The sequence below is a fragment of the Camarhynchus parvulus genome, chromosome 24, assembly GCF_901933205.1.
Source record: "Camarhynchus parvulus chromosome 24, STF_HiC, whole genome shotgun sequence".
In the NCBI taxonomy this organism is placed as follows: Eukaryota; Metazoa; Chordata; class Aves; order Passeriformes; family Thraupidae; genus Camarhynchus; species Camarhynchus parvulus.
In genome coordinates, this window is record NC_044594.1 from 219962 (window position 1) to 245162 (window position 25201).

General features: G+C 44.5%; 1 protein-coding gene across 2 annotated transcripts in view; it reads right to left on the reverse strand.

The window, feature by feature from the left end:
• Positions 1 to 25201, reverse strand: part of KMT2A (lysine methyltransferase 2A) — a 40269-nt gene that overhangs the window by 6853 nt on the left and 8215 nt on the right. The window contains exons 3-30 of one of the 2 annotated variants that reach the window (XM_030964807.1): positions 22180 to 24845; positions 20726 to 20903; positions 20127 to 20361; positions 19016 to 19080; positions 18116 to 18487; positions 17434 to 17507; positions 16693 to 16821; positions 15725 to 15838; positions 14540 to 14686; positions 14192 to 14287; positions 13283 to 13403; positions 12975 to 13088; positions 12453 to 12637; positions 11720 to 11893; positions 10809 to 10919; positions 10486 to 10559; positions 9818 to 10011; positions 9403 to 9509; positions 9160 to 9297; positions 8490 to 8648; positions 8079 to 8196; positions 7921 to 7999; positions 7513 to 7673; positions 6690 to 6875; positions 1781 to 6077; positions 1392 to 1472; positions 811 to 875; positions 260 to 430 (exon numbers count right to left, since the gene is read on the reverse strand). In XM_030964807.1, the coding sequence (XP_030820667.1) occupies positions 260 to 430; positions 811 to 875; positions 1392 to 1472; positions 1781 to 6077; positions 6690 to 6875; positions 7513 to 7673; positions 7921 to 7999; positions 8079 to 8196; positions 8490 to 8648; positions 9160 to 9297; positions 9403 to 9509; positions 9818 to 10011; positions 10486 to 10559; positions 10809 to 10919; positions 11720 to 11893; positions 12453 to 12637; positions 12975 to 13088; positions 13283 to 13403; positions 14192 to 14287; positions 14540 to 14686; positions 15725 to 15838; positions 16693 to 16821; positions 17434 to 17507; positions 18116 to 18487; positions 19016 to 19080; positions 20127 to 20361; positions 20726 to 20903; positions 22180 to 24845 (10611 nt within the window). The remainder of the gene's footprint in view (positions 1 to 259; positions 431 to 810; positions 876 to 1391; positions 1473 to 1780; positions 6078 to 6689; positions 6876 to 7512; positions 7674 to 7920; positions 8000 to 8078; positions 8197 to 8489; positions 8649 to 9159; positions 9298 to 9402; positions 9510 to 9817; positions 10012 to 10485; positions 10560 to 10808; positions 10920 to 11719; positions 11894 to 12452; positions 12638 to 12974; positions 13089 to 13282; positions 13404 to 14191; positions 14288 to 14539; positions 14687 to 15724; positions 15839 to 16692; positions 16822 to 17433; positions 17508 to 18115; positions 18488 to 19015; positions 19081 to 20126; positions 20362 to 20725; positions 20904 to 22179; positions 24846 to 25201) is intronic. The other variant, XM_030964808.1, reaches the window with a different exon arrangement.

Here is a 25201-nt window from a genome sequence, read left to right on the forward strand (position 1 = left end):
GGTTCAACATCATTGGTCAATTGATAAAACAAAATGGGTCAGTGATATATATAATAGGTCACTGAATATATTATATTGCAAAATAAATAATAGAATCCAGACACTATCAGGAACTAGGATTGTTCTAGGACTGTAAACCAAGAGATTTCTCTTTCTCTTTTTTTTAAAAAATCTATAAATAAAGCAAATAAGAGGTCCTCAGAAGTAATAATTTTACTTCTAGTAAGGACAGCTAAAACCAACACTGTGCAGTTCTCACCTTCAATGCTTTCTGCGCAGATCTGAAAACCATCATCACTAGAGATCTCAAAAACCAAACCTTTTTTTGGTTTCTTCTCACCAAGACACTCTTTTCTCTTTTGTTCTTGCTGAAGCCAAAACATAAGAGGGGAGCTGAAAGTGCCCTCTTCTTCCTCGAGAGCTTTTGAGCCTAGAAAGGACAGAAGCCAGCATGAAGATGGGAATTGGAAAGAACGATTTTTACACCTGGTGTTCCACAATTGAAAATAACTTACTGACTTGCCTTTTCACCAGCAAATCCAGCCAAGAAAAAAATTCTAGAGTGTTGCAGTAAGAGTGTGAAATCTCAAGTGCTGAAATTCTCACAAACTAAAAACAGAGACAAAACTATTTGTCCAAGATCTACAAATAGCAAACAAACCTTTCCTCCCCTTATAGCAAGGGTAACACAAACTAATAGCTCTGACCCTTTTCCTGACAGAATGACAAACACAAAAATCAGATCTTCAAACACCACTTTCCCAGTCCTGGAGAATTCTGAGACTAGGTGTTTTTGAAGAAGTGACATACCTGCATTTTCTTGCTCATTTATTGAGTTCTGTGTTGATTGAGGTTCTGGGACCACAGCTGGTTGCCTTGGGAGGGAAGGAGGAGAACATGGAGAAAAACAGCTAACAACCTGCCTCCCTGCCTCATTTCCTCACCAACCCTGAACAGCAGTCTTAGATAGATGCAAGAATCTTTTTCCAGATCAAATGTTCTGATATCAATTCAGTTGGAAATGAACAAACAAAAAGATTCTACTCAGTAGCATTTCTGTTTGCAGCCTCTGTCAGTCTGTGCGCAGCAGCCTAATTCCACACAGCCTGTGACCCGCTCTCTGTGTCAGCCCCACTCAGGATTAAGGAGCAGGCCAACACACAATCAGACACCGCTGAATGAGCATCTCCTCAGCAGGCATTGAGCTTCCCAGAACTACATGCAGCTTAATGCAAAATGATTCCATATTGCATCAAATTGTGACTGTACATTCCCCACTGAAAGCTCCCCAGGCATTTTACCTAGGAATGCCAGACTTCCTGCATTCTCCAAACAAATGTCCTTCAGCTCAAGCAAGCAGAACCACACAGAAAGGTCTGTTCAACCCTTACCCTGCAGACTGCCCATGTGGCTTCTGCAATGGCTGATCTACGCTGGCTGCATCCTGCGCATCTGCCTTCACAGCAGGAGTCCTAGAAGAAAAAGTATTTGGGAACATTCAAAGTATCTGCCAACCCATGTGTGCCATAAATGAGACTGGAAAGCAGGAATGTATCCACTGGGAGTTGCCAACATGGATTTGGCAGTTCTGTAGAATGACACAAGTAACAACAGCTTGTAAGAAACAGAGAACCAGATCATGCTTCCAGCTCCGCATCAGAACCAAAAGTTGCACTTCAAATTTGCCTTGACTTGCACAACTTGCTGGAGAAAGTAGTGCAAGATTCTCTCATACTGTTACAAAACCTGAGGGATGAGCAAAACCAAAATCTCGTCTTACCCTGTAACCAAGACCGGGGGTACAGCAACAGCCCCTTTTTCGGGAACGTGAGCTTCAGAAGAACCAGCCCATGCATGAGAGGTTTTGTGCTTCTTTCCATTCCCTTTGTCTAATAATGGCTGGATGCGTTTGACTTTGGGCTTCATCTTCGTGGCACCCAGCACAGAGCTACTCGCAGACTGCTGCCCAGGTGATGGGGAGCCTCCTGGAGACGCTGAGCTGGCATGCATCACTGATGAGGAAGCCTTGCTTTGTTCGAGGCCGGTATTGTTTGGAACATCGACCAGCTGTGGAAAGCTTGACAACTGCGTGGTTGCTGGAACTGTGCTAAGGTCCAGCTGGGAGGATGCAGCCCCGGTTTTGTTGGCTAAAAGCTGTGACATGTGCTGAAGCTGGTAGGAGCCTTCTGGGTCAGCAGACGATGGAGCGACTGTCATGCCCATTGTCTGTGCTGAGGGTAGAACACAAATGCTTGATGCAGCTGTCATGGCTGCCGTAGATGGAGTCTGAGATGCTCCCAGTTGCGAAAACATCCCAGTACTTGGTGGCAAGGTCATATGCTGCTCCTGAAGACCAAGGCTTTGCTGACTAGCTTTGATCAGGAGGTTGCTTATCGAACCAAGGTCCCCCAATAATCCAGGGCTTGTTAATGTTACTGAACTTTGTCCCAAAACATGACCAGGAACTGACCCACCAGTACTAGGGGCTGCTGTGGCCTGCATGGATACAACGTTCAGCACTGAGGAACTCGAGGTTAGGCCTGATACAGGCCCTGCTGGGAGGTGACTGGCATCTGCACCAATAATGCTGGGAGATGTGCTGACTGCAGTAGTGGTCCCACCTTGTGGGAGCAGAGATGTTTGCTCGAAATACATGACCCCAGACTTTGACCTTTTGATAATATTGGGAACAGTTCTATGGGACGTTGAATTCGCAATGGTTCCCAAGTCCAGAGGGTGGTTAGAAATCTGGGAAGGAGCAAAATTAATTAAGGTCATGTTGGAGACCATATCAGAAGGAGCTATAGCAGAAGGGGTTCCAGAAGGAGCCAACTTCTTGTTCTTCCGTGACTGCAGACGAGATATGGGCCGTTTCTTGCCCAGGGCAGCAGCTGGTGTAGAAGCAGCAGTACCAAGGTCTGTCCTCTGACTAGCTTCAGACACTAAGAGCTGAGGATCAGGGGGTGGCTGCACCCCAATTAGAAGACCTGGTGAAGGACTGCTGATGTTTGGTGGGAAGCCTGTCTGAGCAGGCGTGGAGAAGGGATGTATATGCTGGTGATGGGACATGGGCAGTATACCCTTGCTCGTGGGAGGAAATAATGACTGAGATGGAGGCAAGCTCGGATTCAATCCTGTGGTCAGCGTGAGCCCACTCCCCATGGGCCCCAGCACTGAAGTGTTGGTTTCCATCACACTCTGTGCAGAACTAACAGAAGGTGTTAACTGTATCTTTTGGGTGACACCGTTGGGAAGAGTTTGGAGGACATACAGGGGCTGCATGTTTTGATTAACTACCAGAAGTTTTTCTGCGGCTGGCTTGAGGTGGGGTGGAGTTGTCTGCACCGCAGCATTGGAGATTTGCGAGGGGCCAGGACTGTCAGTGGAGTTTGGCACATACTTCTGGCTCTGGAGGGGAACAGTGGGTGATACTGGCACCTGGATCCCCGGAGTCCCGCTGTTTCTTGCTAAATCTTGGTTGCTGCCATGTCCTTGCTCGACAGGGCCACAGGCTGGGCTGGCTATGTGCTCTGCATCTATGTGACCCTGGATGAAGTGATCAGGAGTCATGTGTCCTTCGGGGCTTGGGTCTACCCCTGGACTCAGGAGAGCTGCGTCGCCTTCTCCTGAGGCAGATTTTTCTGTGACTGTCACTCTCTTCTCCCCAGACTCTGTGGAAGGCAAGGCAAGCATTGACCTCTCTCCCGAGGAGGAAAGTGAAGACTCTGAAATGACAGCAAGCCTGTTGTGATTTTGGCTGGGCACCGTAGGGCTGCGAGTGGTCAGAACAGAGAGATCAGAAGGAAGCTCCAGTGGCAATTCAAATTGCTCCTCTGCAGATATGGAGGAAGAGACACTGCTGTCCACTGGTTCGGCAGTGGGCAGCTGCTGGGAGAACACCTCAAACAAACCCATGTCCTTGCCACGGTTGCTGTCAAGACCTAAACCTTCTCCAAGTGTCAGGAGTTCAGATGATGAGGACTCCGGACTTTCTCCCAAGGCCTGCATAGATGGTGTGTTCTTCAGCACAAAGTCCATGATGTCGGAAGGGAGTATGTTCCCACAGTCATCACTGTTGTTATTGTCAGAGTCAGATTTCAGAAGTTCTGTGTTGAAAGTGTCCAGTAAGTTCTTGTCAGCAGGTGTGCTTGCATGAGCCCTGCGACCCGTTTCCAACGAGCTCAGCTGTGCTTCCAGAGAGTCCTGACCCTGAGCTTTAACCCTGCTCACAGGGTGACAGTTATCAATCTTGGGGTCGGTCTTGTGGACATTGGAGCTCTTGGTGACTTGCACTTTCTCACCAGCTTCTTCCGTTCTATCCAGCTTTAAGTTCTCTGTCCCATTCTCTTTGCCACTCCTTTTAGTTACTTGGCTGACTTTTCTGGTTGTTGCTGTGACACTCGTATCACTTTCAGTTCCATCATCCACACCGTCGAGCTGTGAGATTTTTGGAAGATCACACTGCTCCTCCTCCCTGAATAAGCTATGGGACGTGAGCCTCTCCTCTGTGTTTGAGGAAACCACTGTCCTTGTGAAGTTGTAGTAGTATAAGTCGTCCTCATCTGATGTGCTCAAGTCATCTGCTCCATCCACTTGTCCTTCTGCAGACCGCTTCCCTCGCTTCTTGCCAGTTGAGTTACTGTAGAAGGGAATGTCTTCCTCTCCATAGGACCTCACACCATACAGAGGAGTCAATCCAAAGAACATATTGGATCTGGCCCGAGCACTTCTCCTTGGATACCTCCGCTTGTATGAGCCTTCTTCTTGAGCTTTAGCACCATCCTGGAGCATCAAGCTGTTATCTTGAATGGCCAAATTTTCATATGTGTTATTCTGAGATTCCTGTGTTGGTGGTTCATTTGGACTTCCCTGAATTACAGGGTTCTCTTCTGGGCTTTCTGAAGCTGAGGAGGGCTCTGCCAAAGCAGCCAGGTCTGCCCCTGCAGACTGAGTTTCAGCATCACTTTCCTGCTGTGCATTTTTAGACTGGTTTTCGCTTTCCATTTTGAGAGGAGTCAGAGTAACTTTAACAGTGCGTTTCCTGGGTGCCTGTGATTCCTTAGGGGCTGCTTCAGCTTGCACTGCAGTTGCTTTAGATGGCCCTTGTGAAGATGGAGACTTATCACCAGCTTTTTCAGCAGGAATATTATTACATAACCTCTGACTAATTTGTTCAGTTGCCAAACCTTGATTGCCAAAGTCTGGTTTCAGTTCATCGCTGCCTACTGCTTGACTTGTCTCTGTAAGAGATTTCAGGGAATGCTTCTCTTTAAAACTCTCTTTCATTAACTTTTTGCCTTTATGACGTTTATCTCTGGGGGCAGTAACTCCCTGCTCACTTGCTGCAGGCGATCTATTGTTTACTCCAGCAGCCTTCAAGGTTTTTGCATCCATCTCATCAACCACAGTTGTTTTCTCTGGCTGTAAAGGTTCCATGTGCTGATCTCTGTCTTTCCTTGGGCCCCTCTGATGCAAAGGTGGAAAGGGTATTGCTTCTTTGGAAGAAAATGATCCTGAACACTCTTGAAAGGTTCCTATTTTATTCATTTCCATGGCTGATGAACTGGTTGGCTGAGTGGACACTTTGGAGCTTCCTCCAGAAACAAAAGTATGAGACAAATAATCTGGGTCCTTTGAGGCTTTGATTTTCTCTCCCTTAGAAGGTGCACCTTTGGCTGCTAAATCTGAACTGCTGGAATGTTTCCCTTCTGTAGATTGAGATGCATCCAGCTGGTAAGTTTTATTTCCAGTTGCAGTCACTGTTTTCTGGGAGCCTGAACTGGTAGAGCAACTTTGAACTGGAGCACTTGGAGGACCTGCGCTTACTGACCCCACAAAGCGGTCAGTACTTTTGACAGTAGGTTCATATTCTGAAGAGGCCCCCGTGCTGGAAACTGAAGACACACTGTGCCTGGAGTAAGCGTTCCCAGCTCGTGTAGGGGAAATCATCCGGAGTTTTGATTGTTGCTGTGACAGAGAGGAGGTGCTGTGTCTCCGAGAACCAATGCTCTTCAGTCCCGAGGACAGCAAAGGATCTCCCACTGTCACTATTTCATGGGTCACTGGGGTAGGACTTCCTGAGAAACAAAGGCAACAGAGACTCTCAGGTGATCTTAAACTTTCACAATGAATGCACATCCAATTCCTTCATACAAAACACAAGAAATTAAAGCCCAGCAAAACTTTTTAGCCAAACAACACCAACACACAGTGTTTATACTTTAGACAGATGTTAAAAACCTGATACCTTCAACCAGGATTCAGCAAGTTTGTATCTTAGGGTTTGGTATCTCAACTTTAGATGTGAATTTTCAACATCAGTTTGAAAGAAAACATTAGTCAGAAACTGTTGAATTACAACACCAGATTTCTGATTCTCTCTGGAAAAATACTGAGATATTAAGTCCCTAACTGATACTACAGTGTTTTGGGCTCACTACTACTATATGGAGCAAACCCTGCCTCTTCTTCATCCCAACGGAATGTTTGTTTTAGTTGTACATTTCTCTGCAGGCCATCTCTACTGTGTATTGTTAGAACTTCCTCTCCTCAACTTATTGTCATTTCACTGCTTTCTCTAGAAACAGTAAACTGAACACCTTATTCTGAAAGAAGCCAAGAAAGACAGGAACTAAACCAAAAATATTACCACAATAAACCTCAATCAAAATCAGCAGCAGCAGAAATACCTGCAGAGGGTAACGGCCGCGAGCCAGGAGACCTCTGTGCAGAGGGGTAACTCGGCACCCTGATCCTGGGACCCTTTGAGACCACTGGATAGTAACAGGAACTAGAGGTCTGAGAATGCAAGGGACGATCTGGTGACGGTGGGTTTACAATTTCAGGTGTATTTCGGGTGTCTTTCGGTAGAATTTCTGCCGTTGTATAAAAGGGAAACAACAGTATAAGCCATCACTGAGCCCTAAAAGCTATGATCTGATAAAGTATATATTACTATCACGTTCCACTTGGAGAATCAGGGTATTTGTTAAATAAACACAAAGTCAAAGATCTGACATCAGATAATGTCTAGTTTCTTCTTTTAAGACCATTTTCAAATATTTGTAGCAATTGCTCATCTTACACATGAAATTCCACTATATATTTACAGAGTTTAAGATCCTATATTAACAATGACAACGACTAGAAACATTTTCAAAACTTCTCACAGCTTTACCCTTGAATACAACAAGTAAGTAATTTGGAAATACAGAACCACAATATAACTCTTCAACATTGTATTGAATAAACCCCATATCACAGACCAGACACAGTCTGAAGTTTTAGATCACTAGAAGATTCCCTGAGTCGTAGACTAGAAACCATCCCTGCAGCAGTGTTTGTTTGGCTCAAGTTTTCAAAGCAGTATATCCAGGAGCTTAAAGTCTTGAGATTCTGCAACATGCAAGCTTGAATTGGATTCTAGCCCAAATTTAAGAGATTTGTTTTAAGAGATGCACTATGGCAAAACCATACAGAGAACAAACTTCTATGAAGTCCTTAAAAGATTACCTGTAAGGGGAACTGGGCTATGGGCAATTGTTCTATTATCATCATGCTCTACAGTGCTGTTGATGTCAGGTTCCACGACTGGAGGTCGGCACTCCATGATCTTGCAGGTATACACACAGCGCTTCCTGGCATCTGTTGTGCTCCAGTACACCCTGGAGCACCTGGAAGATAATTCAAACAAACCAATTTACTCAACAGCTGAGTAAACCTAATTTCTGTTTTAAATTCTCCATTCCTCAAAACTACATCGGCCAAAGCCCTCCTGGCAGAACACACTGCACACCCTTAATCAGAGATTCCTCAACAGTGTAGGAAAAATTACAGTCAATTTTCCCATATGTTACCTCAGTGCTTGCTTGACATGAAATATACTGAAAGACATCGAGTCTTGAAACAGCTTATACTCACTGATAGCCGATGGGAAACAACTTATCTTCACAGTCTGAGAGGTCGTTCAGAATTCCTAAGCAGTCTATTGTCATTGAACCTGAGCAGAGAGAGGAACAGTTCTGTGAACCAGATTCCAGCACCAAAGGTGGATCAAGCATCTGGAGACTAGATCATACCAATCATCATGTGGATGTTCTCTGGTTCCAAGCCACTAAGAAATTTTCTTCTCAAACTGATCCCTTCAAAGTCCACAAAAACTCTCCTAAGAACTTCAAACCCATTCTCAGGAACCACCTGGAACAAGAACCAACAAAACTACTTGTTAATTAAAGGAACCACCACATGCATGCTACATAGTTTGTCCTACTTGAACCTTATTTTGGTCTTTTGGTTTTTGAACTACCACACAGCACCAAACTTGCCAAACTTCCCCAGGCCACTTGTATTACTGACTTCTTTTTAAGAGCAATACAGTCCAGTCCTTGTTAGCAAGAAACACATTCAACATAAACTTCTTAAAAGTGTTCATAGTTACAGGCTAACCCCACTTTCAGAGAGTGAGGCAGAGAGTGAAAGAAGAATCTTACCTCTCCTTTGATCAAGTCACGATGCCTCTGGCAATAAACTTTCTTATCATCCAGGAAGACACAGTTCTTGACTCGTGAGCACATGAAATGATAGTTACTGGTGCAGGAAGTGAGGCAGCAGCCTACTGTGGCACCCGACTTCTGGCAGAACTCACACCTCTGCAGAAGCAAAAAAGAAAAAAACAAAAAATTAATCTCTTCTAAAACCAGACCACCATTGCTGTTGTCAGTTGGGGTTTTTTGGCACAGACAGACGTTTAGAGTAATGCTTGATCTCCTGTTTCATTGCTGCTCCATTTCACTACAGTGACTCACACACAAGCGAGAGACATGAAGGAGGAGGTGAGAGGAAGAATTATTCCTCACATGGAACAACTTTTGCATTTGTGGACTGGTTCTTCCAGGCCTTTCCCAGACCCTCCTGCTTGTGCTTCGTATCCAGCCCTCACATTTGCAAGCTTCACTTGGTCTCCATAATATTTCTGAACGGAGCAAGGATAAAATAGCTTTCCAAATATCTTCAGTCAGTTCTACTTCATATAGTGTTAAAAAATATTGCAAGGAAAGGACAGAGAAGAACAAATACACACAAGCCATCTTTTAGCTAGGCTCCCATCTTGGATTCCAAATCAGCATGAAGTTTAACAAAGTGTTCTTTGCTTGTACCCACCAGCTGCTTTCCCCGGATAACAGCCATGTGCACATTTTTCAGAGAACCATCATCATCTTCAAACACTTCTGCTGACCACAAAGCACAGTTCACATGTGTCCATTCATTTTGGCCAATATAGAGAAGACGTCCAGCATCCTAAACAACAGAAGGAAATGCTCTCTTCAGATGTTCCTGGGGACACAACAACACACAAAACCCATCCAGAACTCCTACAGAAAGGGGAATGGGTCAGATACTCACGTTAGCACTATCGTCACCATATTTCAGGCACAATGCACACTGCCTGTTGTCTTCCACATCTGGAGGTGGGTTCAGTTCAGGACTATCCTCTCTGCTTCTGTCAGAGCCTTAAGAGTTAAAAGAGAGAACAATATTGAAATTCAGGGCAGCAAAAATTCATCTGGACAGATTGTCAGTAAGTGAACACAAAAGAAGGGTTTTCAATAGCCAGTATGGAAACCAAAGCACATGTCAACCTCTGCACAACCTTCATTCTGGGGGGAAAAGAGGTGGGTGCAAAAGCATTCTTGGGTCCACGCTTGGCTCAGAAACATCTCATATGTTACTGCCTCTGAATGATTTCAGGTCACAGACGTCTCCAAGAGAGCTGCATTTCTGGGTTTGGGACTGGCAGTCCTGACAAGAGTTCTCTTACCAGAGATGGGAGGTGTAGGAGGATGTAGAGGAGTTGGTGAATCTGGCTCTCCAGGCCCTCTGAGTTTTGGAGCTGGAATGATTTTCTTCATCAGAGGGGGCTGTTCAGTGCGGTTGTTCTCTTCACGCTCCTGCCACTGAGCATAATTATGGTCGAGCGATGGGGGCAGCACCGCATTTGGCAACATACCACTGCTGAGATGAGCAAGGAGTCAGTGTCACACCTGGTTGCACCCGAGGTTCCTACGCCCTGCCTAGCTGACATCCACCCCCCAGCAACAACTCCATTAATTACCCACAGCCCACACATGCTCCCCATCAGTCACATTTTAAGGTTTGTGATGTGGCTGTCTGCTTCTTTGGAGGGTAACAGATGCAGGAGGGCTACCCCAAATGGGGGTGTGAGAAGGAGAGGGAAGGAAGGCCAGGATTGACAAGCCAACACACAGTACACCTAGTTCTAATTAAGAATTTTGGTTACTCTGCTTAAAACAAAGAAGTGTATACAAAACATGGGAATGGGATTACTGCGTAACTTCTTAGGAAAAAAGGAAAAGAAAAAAGGAAAAACAGAAATTCCAGCCCCACAAACAGGCTCTTTCAATACATTTTGCTTGGCCAGCTGGCAAACAGCGGGGCGCCACAGTTGGATACAGAACAATTACTTACTTGCTTGTTACTTTATTTGGCTCCCAAAATCTGGACTTTTTTACACTGAACCATGGAAAAACACGCTCCATTTGCTAAAGGAAAAAACATCCCATTAGAAAAGTTAGACAACATACCAAAAACTTCAAAGATGTTCAGATAAGATGTACTGTAAATGCACAACTAGTAACATTTCATTAACATTAACAACTCTGACAATGTATTATTTTATTCCTGGAAACACCCAAGCAAGGCTAAATGCGGTGGCCCTTTAGACTCCAACATCAACAAGCAGGGGTAGGACACCAAGCAGATTTTTTCAAAGTAACTGTAGGCCAGCTCACCCGAATAAAGAAGGACTTGACCATGCTGTTGGCTTTCTTAATCTCTGGCTGCCCGCCATCGGCATTAATGGCTGCTTGAATTATCTTCACGATGTCATCACTAAAATCCAACTGTAAGAAATCCACAAAACTTCACATAAACAGGATTGTGTTTTGCACAGCTATACCACCCACTAATTTTTTAAGACAATGTTCAAGTGAACATTCAGATGACTGTAAGATTGAACCAGAGCATCAACTTAAAAGCAGAAAGGAAATTTGGCTGTGAAGAAGCAAGAAGACCTCTAAATTTGTAAACTGGCTGGCACAGCTGCTACACCCACAACCGTTCACTTCAGCTGACTGGTTTTAAATCTGCTAAACTAGCTGTCTCATGAGGATTTGGTCAAAATCTGGCACCACAACATTCGCCAAGCACTTTGCAATATACAGTGCTCCTCAAGATTACAAATTCTCTAGGGAAAAAAAAAAGGAAAAGGCTGGTCTATGCAATGAGAATTTATTTGGTCAACATTAGCGTTTTTTGTAAATGACCCTGGAAGAGATCACCCCTCCGTCCATGAATCCTTAGTTTCCAGCTAACCAACTGCATAAGGGCTATTTGGCCAGACCTTCAGTCAGAATTTTCACGTTCGGGATGACCTGAACACTTATCTACATAAATGTCTGACTAACAGCAAACTGGGATCTGACCAAGTTCCGCTGCTGGCTACAGAGAGCCCCCAAAAGCGTCTGTTACTTGTGTCTGGACCAATATAAACTGGTGCCAGCCAGAACTATTTTTAGCAGCACGATAACCTGCTTCCTTGCTTCTAAAGTAAAGGCTTAAGGTGCTCAGTTATGAACACCATATGTGATAAACCAATTCACAGTGTCAAGTAATAGAGCAGAACATGACAACTTTGACATACCACAGAAATGTAACTTCCTTGATCCATTTTTCTTTTCACTCCTTCCAGATCCAGAGGTTGCTGCTCCTCCTGTTTACTGACTTCTGTTAGGACAGGAGGATCGGGACCCTCAGGAGAGCTTCTGGATGGGATACTCTCTTCTGTCTCAGGATTTAAATCAGGCGGTTTTGCTGCCTGTGAACAACAGCAAGGAGACAGAGGGATGGATGTTAACTACTGAAATGCAGCTGCCCCTGGTTATACTCTCCCAAGCCCATTTATTGGTCCAAAGACTCTTGTGAAAGAAAGGAGGCCTGAATTCTGAATTTCTGTCCAAAAAGTAGGGGCAACAAAGAAAAGCTCTTAGCCAGCTTTCTGCTGAGACCTGTAAGGTGCACAGCAGGACAGAACCATCAAGCATAAGGATCGAACTCATTGCTCAGAAGCCTTATTTCTGAGTGCATATTTCAAGACAAAGATCCTGTTCTTCCATCAGAAAAGCACCTTCATCATCACAGAGCTAAATCCTCCTATTCCTTGAAGAACTTTACCCTATTTTTCTTTCAGCTTCGGAGTTGTATCACAGATACCCACTTCTCTGCTTCCAAAGGAATCAACAAAAGAAAGAAAAAATATAACAATCACAGCACTTGCTGTTCCAAGTATGATGCAGACAGTTCTGCAGTATGAGGCACAGCAACACCTCAACAACTCAACTGAATGCCAGAGTAACAGGGCACAGGCTCCAGCTTACCTGTCGATACCGCAGTAAGTGGCTGGTGGTTCTGGAATTCAACAGGGCTGTTAAAACCTGCTTCAAGGAAATCTGCAGCTCCTTTTCCAGCGCCAGACGCCATTCTGCAGGATGCTGCTCTGTACAGTTAATGCAGGTGTATGCAACGCTCTCGGGCAAGTTGGAGAGTATCTCATACATTTCATCTGAAGACAGAAGAAGATAGGATAACCATCTGAATTGCTTTACTGAAGGATACAGGAAAAAATCCCTGCCCTGCACCTACTGCCTGAGACTTTTCATGTAACAAAAGCCCTTTGTAGAGCTAATTGAGGGACACTGCCTTTGAGGATCCTGTGCTTTCAGGATGTCATTGGTATTAGCACCGGTTTACCTGTTGTTACTCCACAGGCACTTTTCAGGTAGGTCACAACAGGTAAGTGTGTTAAAGCAACACTCTAGTAGAAAGGTCCAAGACTTGATTGCTTTGGTCTAATCACTGCCTCATGTTCTTCAGTACTGAGGGGACAAAGATTTCCTTACCAGAAAGGTTTTCACATTTGGAGTGGACCCAGCGGTCACATTTCCCACACTGCATCATCTTGCTCTCGTAGTCATCATCATCGTAGCATTTGTCACAGAGAGGACAAAAATTTCCTGCAAACAAAATGGGATCTTACAGAAGTCTGAACTGTCACGTGCACTTTCAGGCTTGACCACAACCAGCCTGCATTGCTGCCTGGACCGTGCCAAGCTCAGGTGCCTTGCAGCCCCCTGCCCTCTCACAGTGGCTGATTCAAACCCAAGCAGCTGAGGAAGCTCCTGCCGTAAAGAATCACAACTATATGTACCTTTAGCAAAGAGTTTGGCACAATCATGACACAGGGAGAAGTCATGAGACCACTGTGCATCCCATCCTTTGCCTGGTGTTGTTGATCCACAGCTCTTGCAGCGAACACATTTGGTACATATCTGGAAAAATAATTCATTTGGCAAGCATTACTTGCTTTTATTCCAGCAGTTTCTGTGCTTTCCACACATTTCATAATTTTTATTATTTCATGAGTGCAGAGATGTTACGCAACAGAACAAGGAGTTTTAAATGATGAAACTTTCACTAAAGAGAACGGAGCTCACTTCCTCCATGGTAAGATGGTGATAATACAACAAGAAAAAACACTAAACCAAATCACAGTATAGGTTTTTTGTCCTCCATATTTACACTAAAGAAAATATCACCTTTCCCTTGCCTAAAACAGACACAGTTGTGGCGTTTCTTCTGATCTAAAATATACAGTCCTATTTTAACAGTTTTTTAACTCTGTACATTGTAGAAGGAAACATGTACACAAAGTCTTAGCAAATACACTACAGGCACTTAGAACAAAAGCTTGAAAGACACAAATTAGCAAATTAATCCAAACTGTCTCTCAATACTGGTATCAACAGGTTTGTTAACAAACACTTCCATTTTAAAGACCTTTTTCCACATTATGGGACTATGACCAAAAAACTTACTGTGATCTTACGACTTACTACAACTGTAAAAAGGGGTAATCTCTCTAACAATTCTGCTTTCTCAGAACATCTTATCAACCAGCTACCTCAGTATTTCCAAATGTACCTTCTGATGCAATAGGCACCTTGCCTTGAAGACATGAGGAACTGCATCAGAGCAAATCACCTGCAGAGCTCTGCTCCATGGCATTGCTATCAGACCACAAATGAATTTATCCAAAAAAGAAATCAAAATCCCTCACCCAAACTTTCTTTTTCTTGGTGGGTTTTGTTGGGTAGTTTGGGCCCAGGCACTCAGGGTGATAGCTGTTTCGGCACTTGTTACACTCCAGCAACTGCTACAGGAATAAGGGAAAAAAGCATTGGTACAGACACCCTGCAAAGGGATGCAAAATTCTGGACTTTTAAATTTTTTACTGGACCCCCATTCGGGTGATGAGAAGGAAGCTGCAATGGAGCAACTCAAGAGGCCTCCTCCCCAGCGCACAGAGGCTCTGCTCCTGGCACATGCTTGCTGGCCAACCTCTGGATCCAGAGGAGCCCTGGGAGCAGTGGGGGTGCTGCTGGGTCTCCCAGAGTTTTTGGGGTACCTTGGTGGCCTGGTGCTGTCTCCCACAGACGTGGCAGAACTTGCAGCGACGGCAGCACCAGTTCTCCAGCTGATCCTCCTGGGGCCGCTCGCTCTCCTCCAGGCAGAACTTGTGGAAGGGCTCACAGCAGACCTGGCAATATACAAACTGCAAGGGGGGAGAGGCAGGTTTTAGCAAAGCAGAAACTGCTCCAAGTTCCCAAACCAGCCCCCTTGTGCTCCAAACTATTTTGAATTTTGCTTTACAACTGACAGAACAAGATTTTAGGAGGGAAACTCTGTTTTTCAGGTAATCTAAATAGCGACTGGACACCTCACAGCCACCAGGAGTCTGGTACCTGTTAACTAAGTGCATTGAGCATTGATAAAGGCCTATAGGGCTCTTCAGGATCTCCCTCCCTGTACTACAAGCCAGATATGCCAGAAGACACACTTGGTGCATGAAGCAGGGACATGCAGAGCAAAGAGAGTCTCTCTCTCCCTCTGTTCAGCCCACTTCGCCATTACAAAGCTCTTCTAGTTTCTCTGTATCCTGTACAAGAGTGGTCGTATCAGAAAAACAATCATCCTCAGAGCACAAACACTGCAGGCTCACAGGGGACATGGGAATCATTTGTCCCCTGGGGCCCCTGACTAAGAAGGGCCCACAGGGCCTTCGTGGACCTCAAGTGCACTGATGTCCACATCCAGAACTTAACCCCCTTTTCCCCTGTCCACTCATCAGAACCCAGGCCCTCCTAGAGCAATAGCACCCAGGTCAGCTGGTCCGAAGATGCCGAGAAAGCAGCTATCTAAACCTGGAAATGCATTTAACACATCTCAATCCAGCTCTTTAGGTAGCATCAGAACCTTTCCAGTTATGTTTCTGCAACAGTTTACAGCGCTTGGCAGGTATGGACACACCTGGAAAAGACAAGGCTGTCTAAAACCTGTCAGAACCATCGGGCAGTCTTTCTTATTTCAGGTTAAAAGAGAGCAAAGCTCCTGCTTTATATCAGATGTGAGTTCCCAAATTGATTTTAAATACCTTGCTCTTTATTATCTTGGGACAAATTCTAGCAAGGACAGATTTACCAGTATTATTTTAATTTCTTCTGGATTAAGGTCATTATAATTTTTATTTATTTATTTTTGTAACAATACAGTGCTGTAATTAAGTCATCAACAGCAGAACACAATGCTTTACCTCCACATGTCCACTGCTGGCACAGAGAAAACACACCACCCTGGGAGTAATAGGTACCGAGGTGACGATGCCTAACCCACCCATCTCCCAAACATTCTCCACTTCACAGTCCTCCTGAAAGTACAAAAGGACACATCACCATGCAGAACAAGGCAATACAACATCACTACAAAACGCTCCCACCACTGTTCAGTTCAGGGCCTGTGATTAAGATGCCTCAAACTGAAATAATTTCAATGTCTACCTCAGTCTACTTTACAGTGTATTCTGGGAGAGTCACACCTCGGCGCTGTTCCTGCCGAGAGCACTCAATGGCATGCTAGAGCCTTCCTTCTAGGGAAAGCAAACCTAAGGAACAGGACAAGGCTTTTCACAATTGCACAAGTATTACTAGAAGTGAAATTTCAGAAGAATTATACTTTATTAAAGCTCCATATTTGTATAAAACACTTATGAGATCCCACTATGATCTCCAGTATCAACACTTATAGATGAACTGAAAAATTATTAGGAAAATATTTTATTATTATTTCAACACTGTTGTTCAAAAATGTACATGAATTATCATTTTAAAACCCCAGATATACCCCAAACGTTGTGAATTACAAGTTACTAACATTTTCCCCAAATCTTGTTGGCTCAAGTTGTGGTAAGGTTTTAAAGTTCCATCTTAATGGAATCATTCTTCATAAACCTCAAATTCTTGCTCATCCTCACACATTGACAGTTAAGGTTTTAAAGCTTTAAGTGTCTCTTCATCCAGTACTCTAATTATAAGGAAAAAAAGGCATAACAAGCTTTTAAAAATCAACCAAGTGACTTGTCATGAGGCTCCTATTTTGGCGGTTCCCTTCGAAAGGTACCAGACACACAAACTCAGCAGTTATTGCCAGCACTTTCAGGGGACTCTAGTTCCAGTGTCTGAAAGCCAGCGGACATTCAAATACTTAAAACATTTTGTCCTCTACCTTGAAATCCACTCGGATTCTGTGGACTCCATCTGTAGGTGGCTTTTGCTTGGAACTGCTGCCGTTAGTCAGAGTGCTGAGCAAGTTCAGTGTGCTGCTCTCTGGCTTGCTTAGAGGAGGGGGCTTTTCCTGGTCAAGCAAAGGAGCCTGCATTAATCCCAACTCCGGACGTCAGAACTCAATCAGCAGTTACATCCAATACCATAAATAACTTACAGACAAACCCCCAAACCAGCACAAAATTAATGAGTATTACAAAGCTGCAGGGAAGTGACCATTCTACAAACCATTCCCTAAGAGCATTCCATATGCAAGTACACTCCTAACTCCACGTGCTTCACCATCACATTGTTCTTTCATCAAAGCATGGGGTGGTGTTTGGATGCAGTGGGGCAACTCTGGGTATAAACAGGCTCTACTCACTTCTCCCTCAGGTTTACTCAGGACAACTCTTTTTTTCCATGATTGAGCTATTTCTGAGACTAAAGTAGTTGCATTTTTTAGGGAAAAGCTAGCCTCCACCCTCCAACACACAAACCTTAGATACCAAAGTAACATCTGAACTGAATCTTAGGCATAGGCCATGGTTTTTGCTATCCACATACTGCCATAAGGGAAAGCCTAACACCTTTAAGAACCAAATAAAAAAATCGGCAAAGGCTTAAGCAATATGGTTCTACTTTCTAGACAGAAGTTCCAGGTGCTTGAGATTTTACTGACTGTATAAAAAACAGTATTCACCTTTTCTTTTGGTTTCTGTTTCACAGGGAAAGTTGGACGGGGAGCAATTTTTTTCTGTTTGCTTTGTTCTGTGCCTAGGAAGGGGGGGAAAAATTATGAGTATTTCAAGTAACTAACAGCCACCTGTAGAGAAGAAAAGGGAAAAAAATCAGCTGGGTAATGTGCGATGAGTTGTAGACTAGAACTTTTCCACCCTCTTCTGTGGCTGCACCTCCCCAGCTATGAGCAGTTTCTTTGAGGCAAGACTAGAAGAGTTTGTTCTGCACACAGTCTGGAGCATTGTGGGTGCAAAGCCACAGAAATCCCAGAGCTGCCTGGCTGGTGACTGTTCATACTGCTCTGCACTACATACAATAGTGGACTATACTTTTGTATAGAAGATTACATCCTTCTGGTTTCACATTCAGAATGGGAAGTTGACAAACTTAATTCTGAAAATACAATTCAAGACTGCCACGACTATACAACTCAAGAGTCCCAACCAGGATAGCCATCTTTCTCCCTGCCCTAACATCACTGTGACTCAAGAAAAAGGAAGCCAGTTCTAAGCAAAATTTCCAAAATAATCTGCTGAGATTTCCACACACCATAAAGCATTCATCGGGTTTAAAATGTATCAGCTTTTAGCAGTATTGTTACTTAACATGACTCAAACGTATTGAGGATAAATAGTCCCATTTACCTATTTCTGGCTGGGGAGTCTGCTTTTTCTTGGGCTCAGAAGTGCTAAGTTTAGGTGCTTCTTTTTTCAAAGGTCCTGAGCCTGGTGGCTGAGGAGGAGGGAGCTGGACTGGCTGGGACATCTGCTTGCCAGTCTTTCTGGTACCAGACACAGGGACCTGTTTGGGCTCTGACACAGGAACGGAGGAATTCCCATCCTCATGCTTTTCCTCAACAGGCTTACGGGCAGGCTCACTGCTCTTCTTCCCAGAATTGTCTTCTCTTGGTACAACAGCCTGAGGAGTTTGTTTCTGTCCAGAGTCCAACTGGTTTTTTCCAGAATGGCTTTCTTTCTTCTCATTTGTCTTTGATTTCTTCTCTTTCTTTTTTGCAGCTAAGAAAAAGAAGCACAGATAAAGCAACACAAACAAAATAGCGTGACTTCAAATAATTTGATGCTCTCTTGAAACAAGGATACAGACACTTTGATTGAGAACGTTGTCATTCTGTCATACTAAAGAAAAAACTGTACTCAAAAAATAAACTTGGTTTGTACTTCAATCTATGTTCTCTCACACCTAGGGCCCCTATTTTGCAACAGCAATAAGCAACACCCTCCTGCAGTAACACAGATTCAGAGCTGAGAGCAGACTTTGTGAGGAAGGAAAAGGAAGAAAAAGGGAGGGAAAAAAACCAGTCCAGTCAGCACCAGTCCAGTGCTGAAAGACACTGGCCTGTGCAATGTCTGTCAGTACTCACATCTCTCCTGCCCCTTGCACCTGCCACCAACAGTGCAGGCAGGTTGGCTCTCAGCAGAATAACCTTTATAAGCTCAGTGTAGCTAAAACAGCACAGAGAGCAAAACCTCTGAGAAGAAAAACTTCTGTCTTGTCCTATACTCAAGGCAAGTCTTTTAGCCTACCTTTAGCTTGCTTCTGGAGATAAGCTTTTGAAGGCATCCACTGTAGATTCTGACATTTCCTCATTCTAAAAAGAAAGAACATGTCATGAAATCAGAACAAAGATGCAGACATCAAGAGGGCAGTCTGTAAATACTCAACATCAAAAACTGAAAAGAACATTATCAATACATACACTACTTTTGTTCAGACAAAACTAAGTACTCTTGGCATGGGACTGGATTAGGGGACCAAGAGTTTTGCTAACTTTATTCAATTTTATTCCCTGTTTGTCTTATTCTTGGCATAAAATGTCTTCTGTAGACTGGGCCAGGCTTTGTTTCTGCCTCCATTCCTGTAGCAGGGCCCATGGCTCTGAAACCCAGCCCATGCCTGGGCAAAGCTGCTGAGAGCAAGACTCCTTCCAGTCTGCAGTGTTCTCACACAGCAATTCTCACAGCAAAGCTTATAAATAGCTCTTATACCACAACAATCTACTGGTGCCACTTTAGCTGCTGCCTTTTCAGACAGTTTATCTAGTCTGGTAAAATCAATTTAATACCGCAATTAAAAAAGAAAAAGGTTCAGTCTAAGTGATATGCATAAAAAATGACAGAAGAAATCAGGGAGGAGTGATATTTCGTAATGATATCCAGACACACCTGTGATCCATGGTTAGGATCCAGAGACCCTAACCCTTTGATATACAAAGTGTACATAAGCTAATTAAACATCAGCTTGAAAACACTCTTGAAAGCTCTTCATGAATGCAGTCTAGGAGAATAAGAGATAAATATTTATGTGCATATTGCCTTCCTTGCAAAATCCTATACTGCCTAACAAAAGTCACAGATCTTACACTGAACAATCCCCAATACTCTGCCACTTCCATCAAACTGAGGAGAATAAACTGGAAGTGAACTCCAGAGAAAGAGCTCATAATTACTGCACCTTGAATTGTGGTCTTGACTCTCAAACTGTTTACAATCCCTTGCTTTGATCAAGCTTCAGACCAGGTCAAGCTTAGTCCAAGCCCATGACACAGGGCAAATCTGCTGTTCCTGGCCCAGAGCGTGGGTACACTTATCCCACTCAGAGCAGGGATTAGCTCAACAGCTTCTCAGACACACTTACTTGCAGCACTGCTTCTTTATATTGCGCCCACCAAACTTGGGTTTGTCTAGACAGTTAGTGCAGACCCCACAGTCCTCTGGAACCTGGCAGCCCGAACACTGCCCGCAGCGCCTGGAGCGTCGGCCCTTCTTCACCGGAGGCTCTTGCTGGGCCTTGTTTCTGGTGACCGGCTTAATGGGCTTGATGGGTGGAGCAACAGGTTCAGCCTCTTCTGAGCCAGCTATCGATGACTTATCTACCAAAAGAACATTTCTAATGTGAATTTTCTGATGTCAAAGAATGATTCAGCAGTGTCTAATTTAGCCCATGAAGCCTAAGTTCATCTGCAGAGCCATGTGAGATTGCGTGCATATACGTGTGTACACATGTATATGCACACACGCCCCTCAGCAGAACACAGGTTTGGTGCAAAACACACATATTTAACACAATTCCCAATAGCTTAAAGGATTAACCCTGTTTGAGTGGCACTGTAATAGAGAGCCCAGAGCTCTTTAACATACTTTCCCTTGTTAATCACTTGAAGTCCTCATTTAAAGCAGTCACCAGAAGCTGACTTCGAATGGATCCGCAGATGAAAACCAGAAATCCTAACTCACCATCATTCCCCATGGAAGACAGTATCTTCTCCCGCTCTTCCCATGGTAAGGCACTCAGAGTGGGCATGTCATCAGGAAACACCGCTCGCTTGCGGCCCAGCGCGACAGCTGCTCTCCTGCAAACGTGCTTGATTCGTGGTCCTCGGACCGACGTTTCTGATGAATCACTCTCTTGCCCCTAGATTTCAGAACATGAGAGCAGACAGTATTCCTAAGAAAGTTACCAAAATGAGACTGAGAAACATGCAATAGAGACTTCTAAGCAAATTATATCTTAGCTTGCAGATTGTAAGAATCAGGATAAAAACAGACTTGGCTTTCTAAGCCTCAGTTATCCAACAAAAGATAAATGCAAGAGAACAAGAGTTTTGACTCAACTGGAATTACAAGGTAAGTCTCTATCCACTACTGGAAAGCCAACTTGCTCATGAAGCCACATTATCAAGGCACTGACATTAAAAAAAATCAGAGTCCACTGGAATTGGAGCAGCATTTGGTGCCGGTAGATCCAGCAGAAGCCAGTAGTAGATGAGGCTGTTTGAGAGCTTTGCAGCTGCTGATGTTTCAGATAAGGGGTTTGGGTTTACTGCGATACTAAACACATAGAGCATTTTAGTGCAATTTTCCATGTTTTGGTAAGATTCTGGAATATCTCCCACTGAAATAACTATCCCAAATAAGCAACTGTGAGAATCTGGGCTTCTGCTACACCAGGCCAGTCACACAGATGCATGGGCATCTTCATTTCAGAAACAAACAGCTGGAGGCTTCTCCATTTGAAATACGTACTAACGATTTTCAACACTAGTGCTGTTACAAAAAGTAAAAGTTTAAATAAAAAGTATTCCCTGAAAACATATCTCATCTCTCTTTCTGGCAGGTAAAGAGGACTGCAGAAAAGGGTGGTTTTAGGGTGGAGAAGAGGAAAAAGAGCAAAGTGGTAGGAAGCAGTTCCCCAAAACAGATGGAAAATTCCAATGGATCTTCCTCCCTCCTGCAAGTGAGAGATCACTCCATTAAGTTAAAAACCAGGAAGATCAAGAAACAAACTTTCCTTCAGAAGCCAACTTTATACTCGAGGCAGCCCCCAAGAAACCTTGAGGCCAAGACAGACACTGCATTTTGCTGGAACTGCCCTTTTCAGAGTGAGTACTACTCTAGATGATGGCTTTGCTTGGATTTGTTCAGAGAAACCCAGTAAGCAGCTATGCTGTACTGGTCTCCAAAATGCATGCCGCTCTCCTCTGAGCTGACTATGCAGCAGCTCCCTCTTCCCCTCAGCTTCTGCCCAGGGCTTCTTGTTTTTGGGTCGTTTGCCATCTGTTGCACTAACAGCTGCTTAGCTTGGCACATTAATTCTTCACGCTCAGTATACAAAAGCTATTAGTGACTTTCAGGACAAGTTCAAAGTAAGATGCACTCTAGCAAAAAACCCAACTTGGAAAAAGGAGTACCTGTGCCTTTGGCTGATCTGCTTGTTTGAGGGACTTGCTCTTCTCAATCTTGTACAGCTGGGCTTTTGCCTTTTTCAGAAGACTGGCTACCCTCTTGTCAGTCATTGGCAGTTTGTCTGCTTGAGCCAACATAGAACTGATGGAGGAAGCAGAATGTTTAACAGTGCTTGATGAAGGAGCAGAGAGACGGAGAGCTTTTTCCTTCTCCAAAGATGGCACAGTGGGGCTGAGATCCAGGTCTGATTTGTCCAGCCCCCCTCTACCTTTCTTGGATGTTTTGGTTTTGACAGCTGTTGTATCTACCAGAGCAGCAGTGGAAACCTCTGCCGTGGGATCTGCTGCTGTAGACTTCTTCCGCCCGGCAGTTTTTTTGGCAGACGATGATGCTGCAGCGTCTTCGCTGACTTTTTCTTTGGGCATTTTACCTACAGGAAACAAAGCAGTGCTACTCTGTACTTCTGACCCTTTTCTCCTTTTCTCTTTCTTTGATTCCCGTTTGTTCTCCTTTTCTCTCTCTCTGTCTTTCTCTCTGCTCTTGTCCTTCTCCAGGCCTTTGTCAGCATCTTTATCTTTGGAGAGCTCTTCTGCTGCCCTGTCCTTGTTTTTACCTCTCTCTGTCTGGGGACTTGATGTGAACCAGGGGAAGAGAGGAGCAGGGCTACCAGATGAGAAAGGCTCTGCTGGAGCATTTGTCTGCTTCCTTGGTCTCTGGCTTCTTTCTGCTGATTCCCCAGACTGCGATAGGGAATGGGAGGGAAAAGTAAAAGTTGAATTTAAGGCACTAGTGGCAAGAGAACTAACTGAAATACTAGTTAAAGAGGAAGAGACAGAAGACTGTGGAGTGAGAGTTGTCAGGTCAGAGGTACTAAGCCTTCCGCTCCTCGTCCTCATGGAGTGTGAAGGAGATCTGGGTTCTGATCGGATGGGGCTGAATGCTTTCCTCTTGCGCCGCCGAGAGGACGTGCCCGTGGCAGAGGTGCCTGTGGTGGCGCGGCCGACTGATGAGGGCAAGGTCACAGACTCGAAGATGCGGGAGTGGGCCTCACTTGGTGTGAATCGTGGTGCTCGCAGCAGAGGACTTCTCTTGTGCATATCAAACCTGGCTCCAGAGTGAAGGGAAAAGAGACGTGTGGGAGCTGTCGCACCTGGTGTTGAGAAGCCAGATGCAAAGCCAACGTCCTCCGGTGTTAGCGGTGGGGGTCTGAAGTTATCAAATATCGGTTTGCGAATAAGACCCTCTTTGGCATATTTTGCTGATGAGAAGTACTGCGGCTCTGACCTGGAATGTTTCAGAGAGGTCCACCTAAATGTTGGCTCTCGCAGAATTGACTTTCGTTTCTCTTGCATCGGTGCAGCAGAAGCAGGAAGAAAGGGTGAGGCTAATGGTATGGTTGGAGGCATAAGCCAAGGGGTATGGTCTGAGATGCTTGAAGCAGGCTGCAGTGGTGGTGGGGGAGTGAGCAAAGGGGGAGGAGGAGAGGAGGAAGACTGCTGCTGTGGCATGCTTGGTAAGGCTGACAGCTTTTTTGCAGTCCTCTGGCCAAAACTTCTTTCTGTTATCGAAAACCTTCTATTTCTCCTATCACCATTATCATTTTCAGGGGACTGAGAAACAGGCAGGGGAGTGTGAACTTCTGGAGTATTGCTTCGCTCTTCAGAAAGCATCTGCATCTCCTCAGAAGCCTGGGAGTCTGTAGATGTATCCACGCTGGGGCTGCTGGACCGTGAGGAATCTGAAGACATCTGAGATGAATGTTGAGAAGCGGCGCTGGACTTTTCACTGGAGCCACAAGATGTAGTGCTGAACCTGCTGTTTGGTGTGGATTCTAGTCTGGATATTTTAATAGGAGGATCATAGTCTTCATCCTCAATAAACCGTTTGGGTGTTTTGATAATCCGTGATGAGATTGCACTCACAACTGGCATGATGAACTGTCGAATATTTTTGAGCTGTGTTCTCCCCATCCTGCCCTGCAGTTTGGCTGCTTCTTTCTCAATCTTTTTTTGTGCTCCCTTTTTAGCCCTCTGCAAGAGTTGCTTAGCAATCGCAGCATCTGTCCTTTTGGTGGAAGGTATAATCCTAACAGGCTTAATCCTGCGTGGACTCTGTCTGACAGCAGCCTTCTCTTCCTTCGTGAGAGGCGGTGTGCCATCCTTTTCTTTGCGAATCCTCTGGGGCTTCTCCAGCTGCGAGTTTATGACCAAAGTTGAGGAAGTCTTTAAACGTTCGGAGGACGGTGGCCTGCCTCTCCTGCGCACGATCTGAACGCTCTTCCTCCCAATCTGAAGTTTTGCCCCAGGCTTAAATTTAGATTTCAGTGGGGAAAGCTTACTAGTTCTTAATTTCTTGATTTTAGTTGCTTGCTGAAATGTAGTGGATGGTGATCTTTTGATTTTTTTCAGACTCTCTTTTTCTTCTTTGCTGCCCTTCGGAATGTCCGATGTGTCCTTCTCCTCTGACAATTTGAACTTCACACTTGTAAGTGCTGGAGGTCTCCCTCGTCTTTTTTCCCCGCTCTTCGACTCCTTCTTCTTTACTTTCTCCATGGATGTGGTTTCAGACTTGCTTGAAGGGGAACACACTGATGAAGAGTCTGACAGTACAGCTGAACTTCGGTCAGAACTGCTCCGGGGCCTCCCGCGAGGTTTCCGTGGACTAGATTTAACTGAGAGGGAAACAGAGAATGCAGGGAACATATTAAATTTCTCCAAGTGTGGGATGAGCATTACCCAGGTCAAACAAGTATTTACTCAGTATCATTCATGCTGCCCATATGTTGCCAAAACGTTTCAGATAATCAACAAATAAAAACAGTTTCGGCACTACATGTAGAGAATACCTTCCCAACAAACATCTTTTCCCACATAAAATACCACGCAGATAACTTGTTTAAAAATGCAAGCTAGTCTTTTCCCAACAATTATATATGCAATTGCACAAGCCCAGCACCAACCTCATGCTGGGAGGGAGCAATAACTCTCAAGGGCACATGGTACCTTTTAAACACATGAATTTTAATAA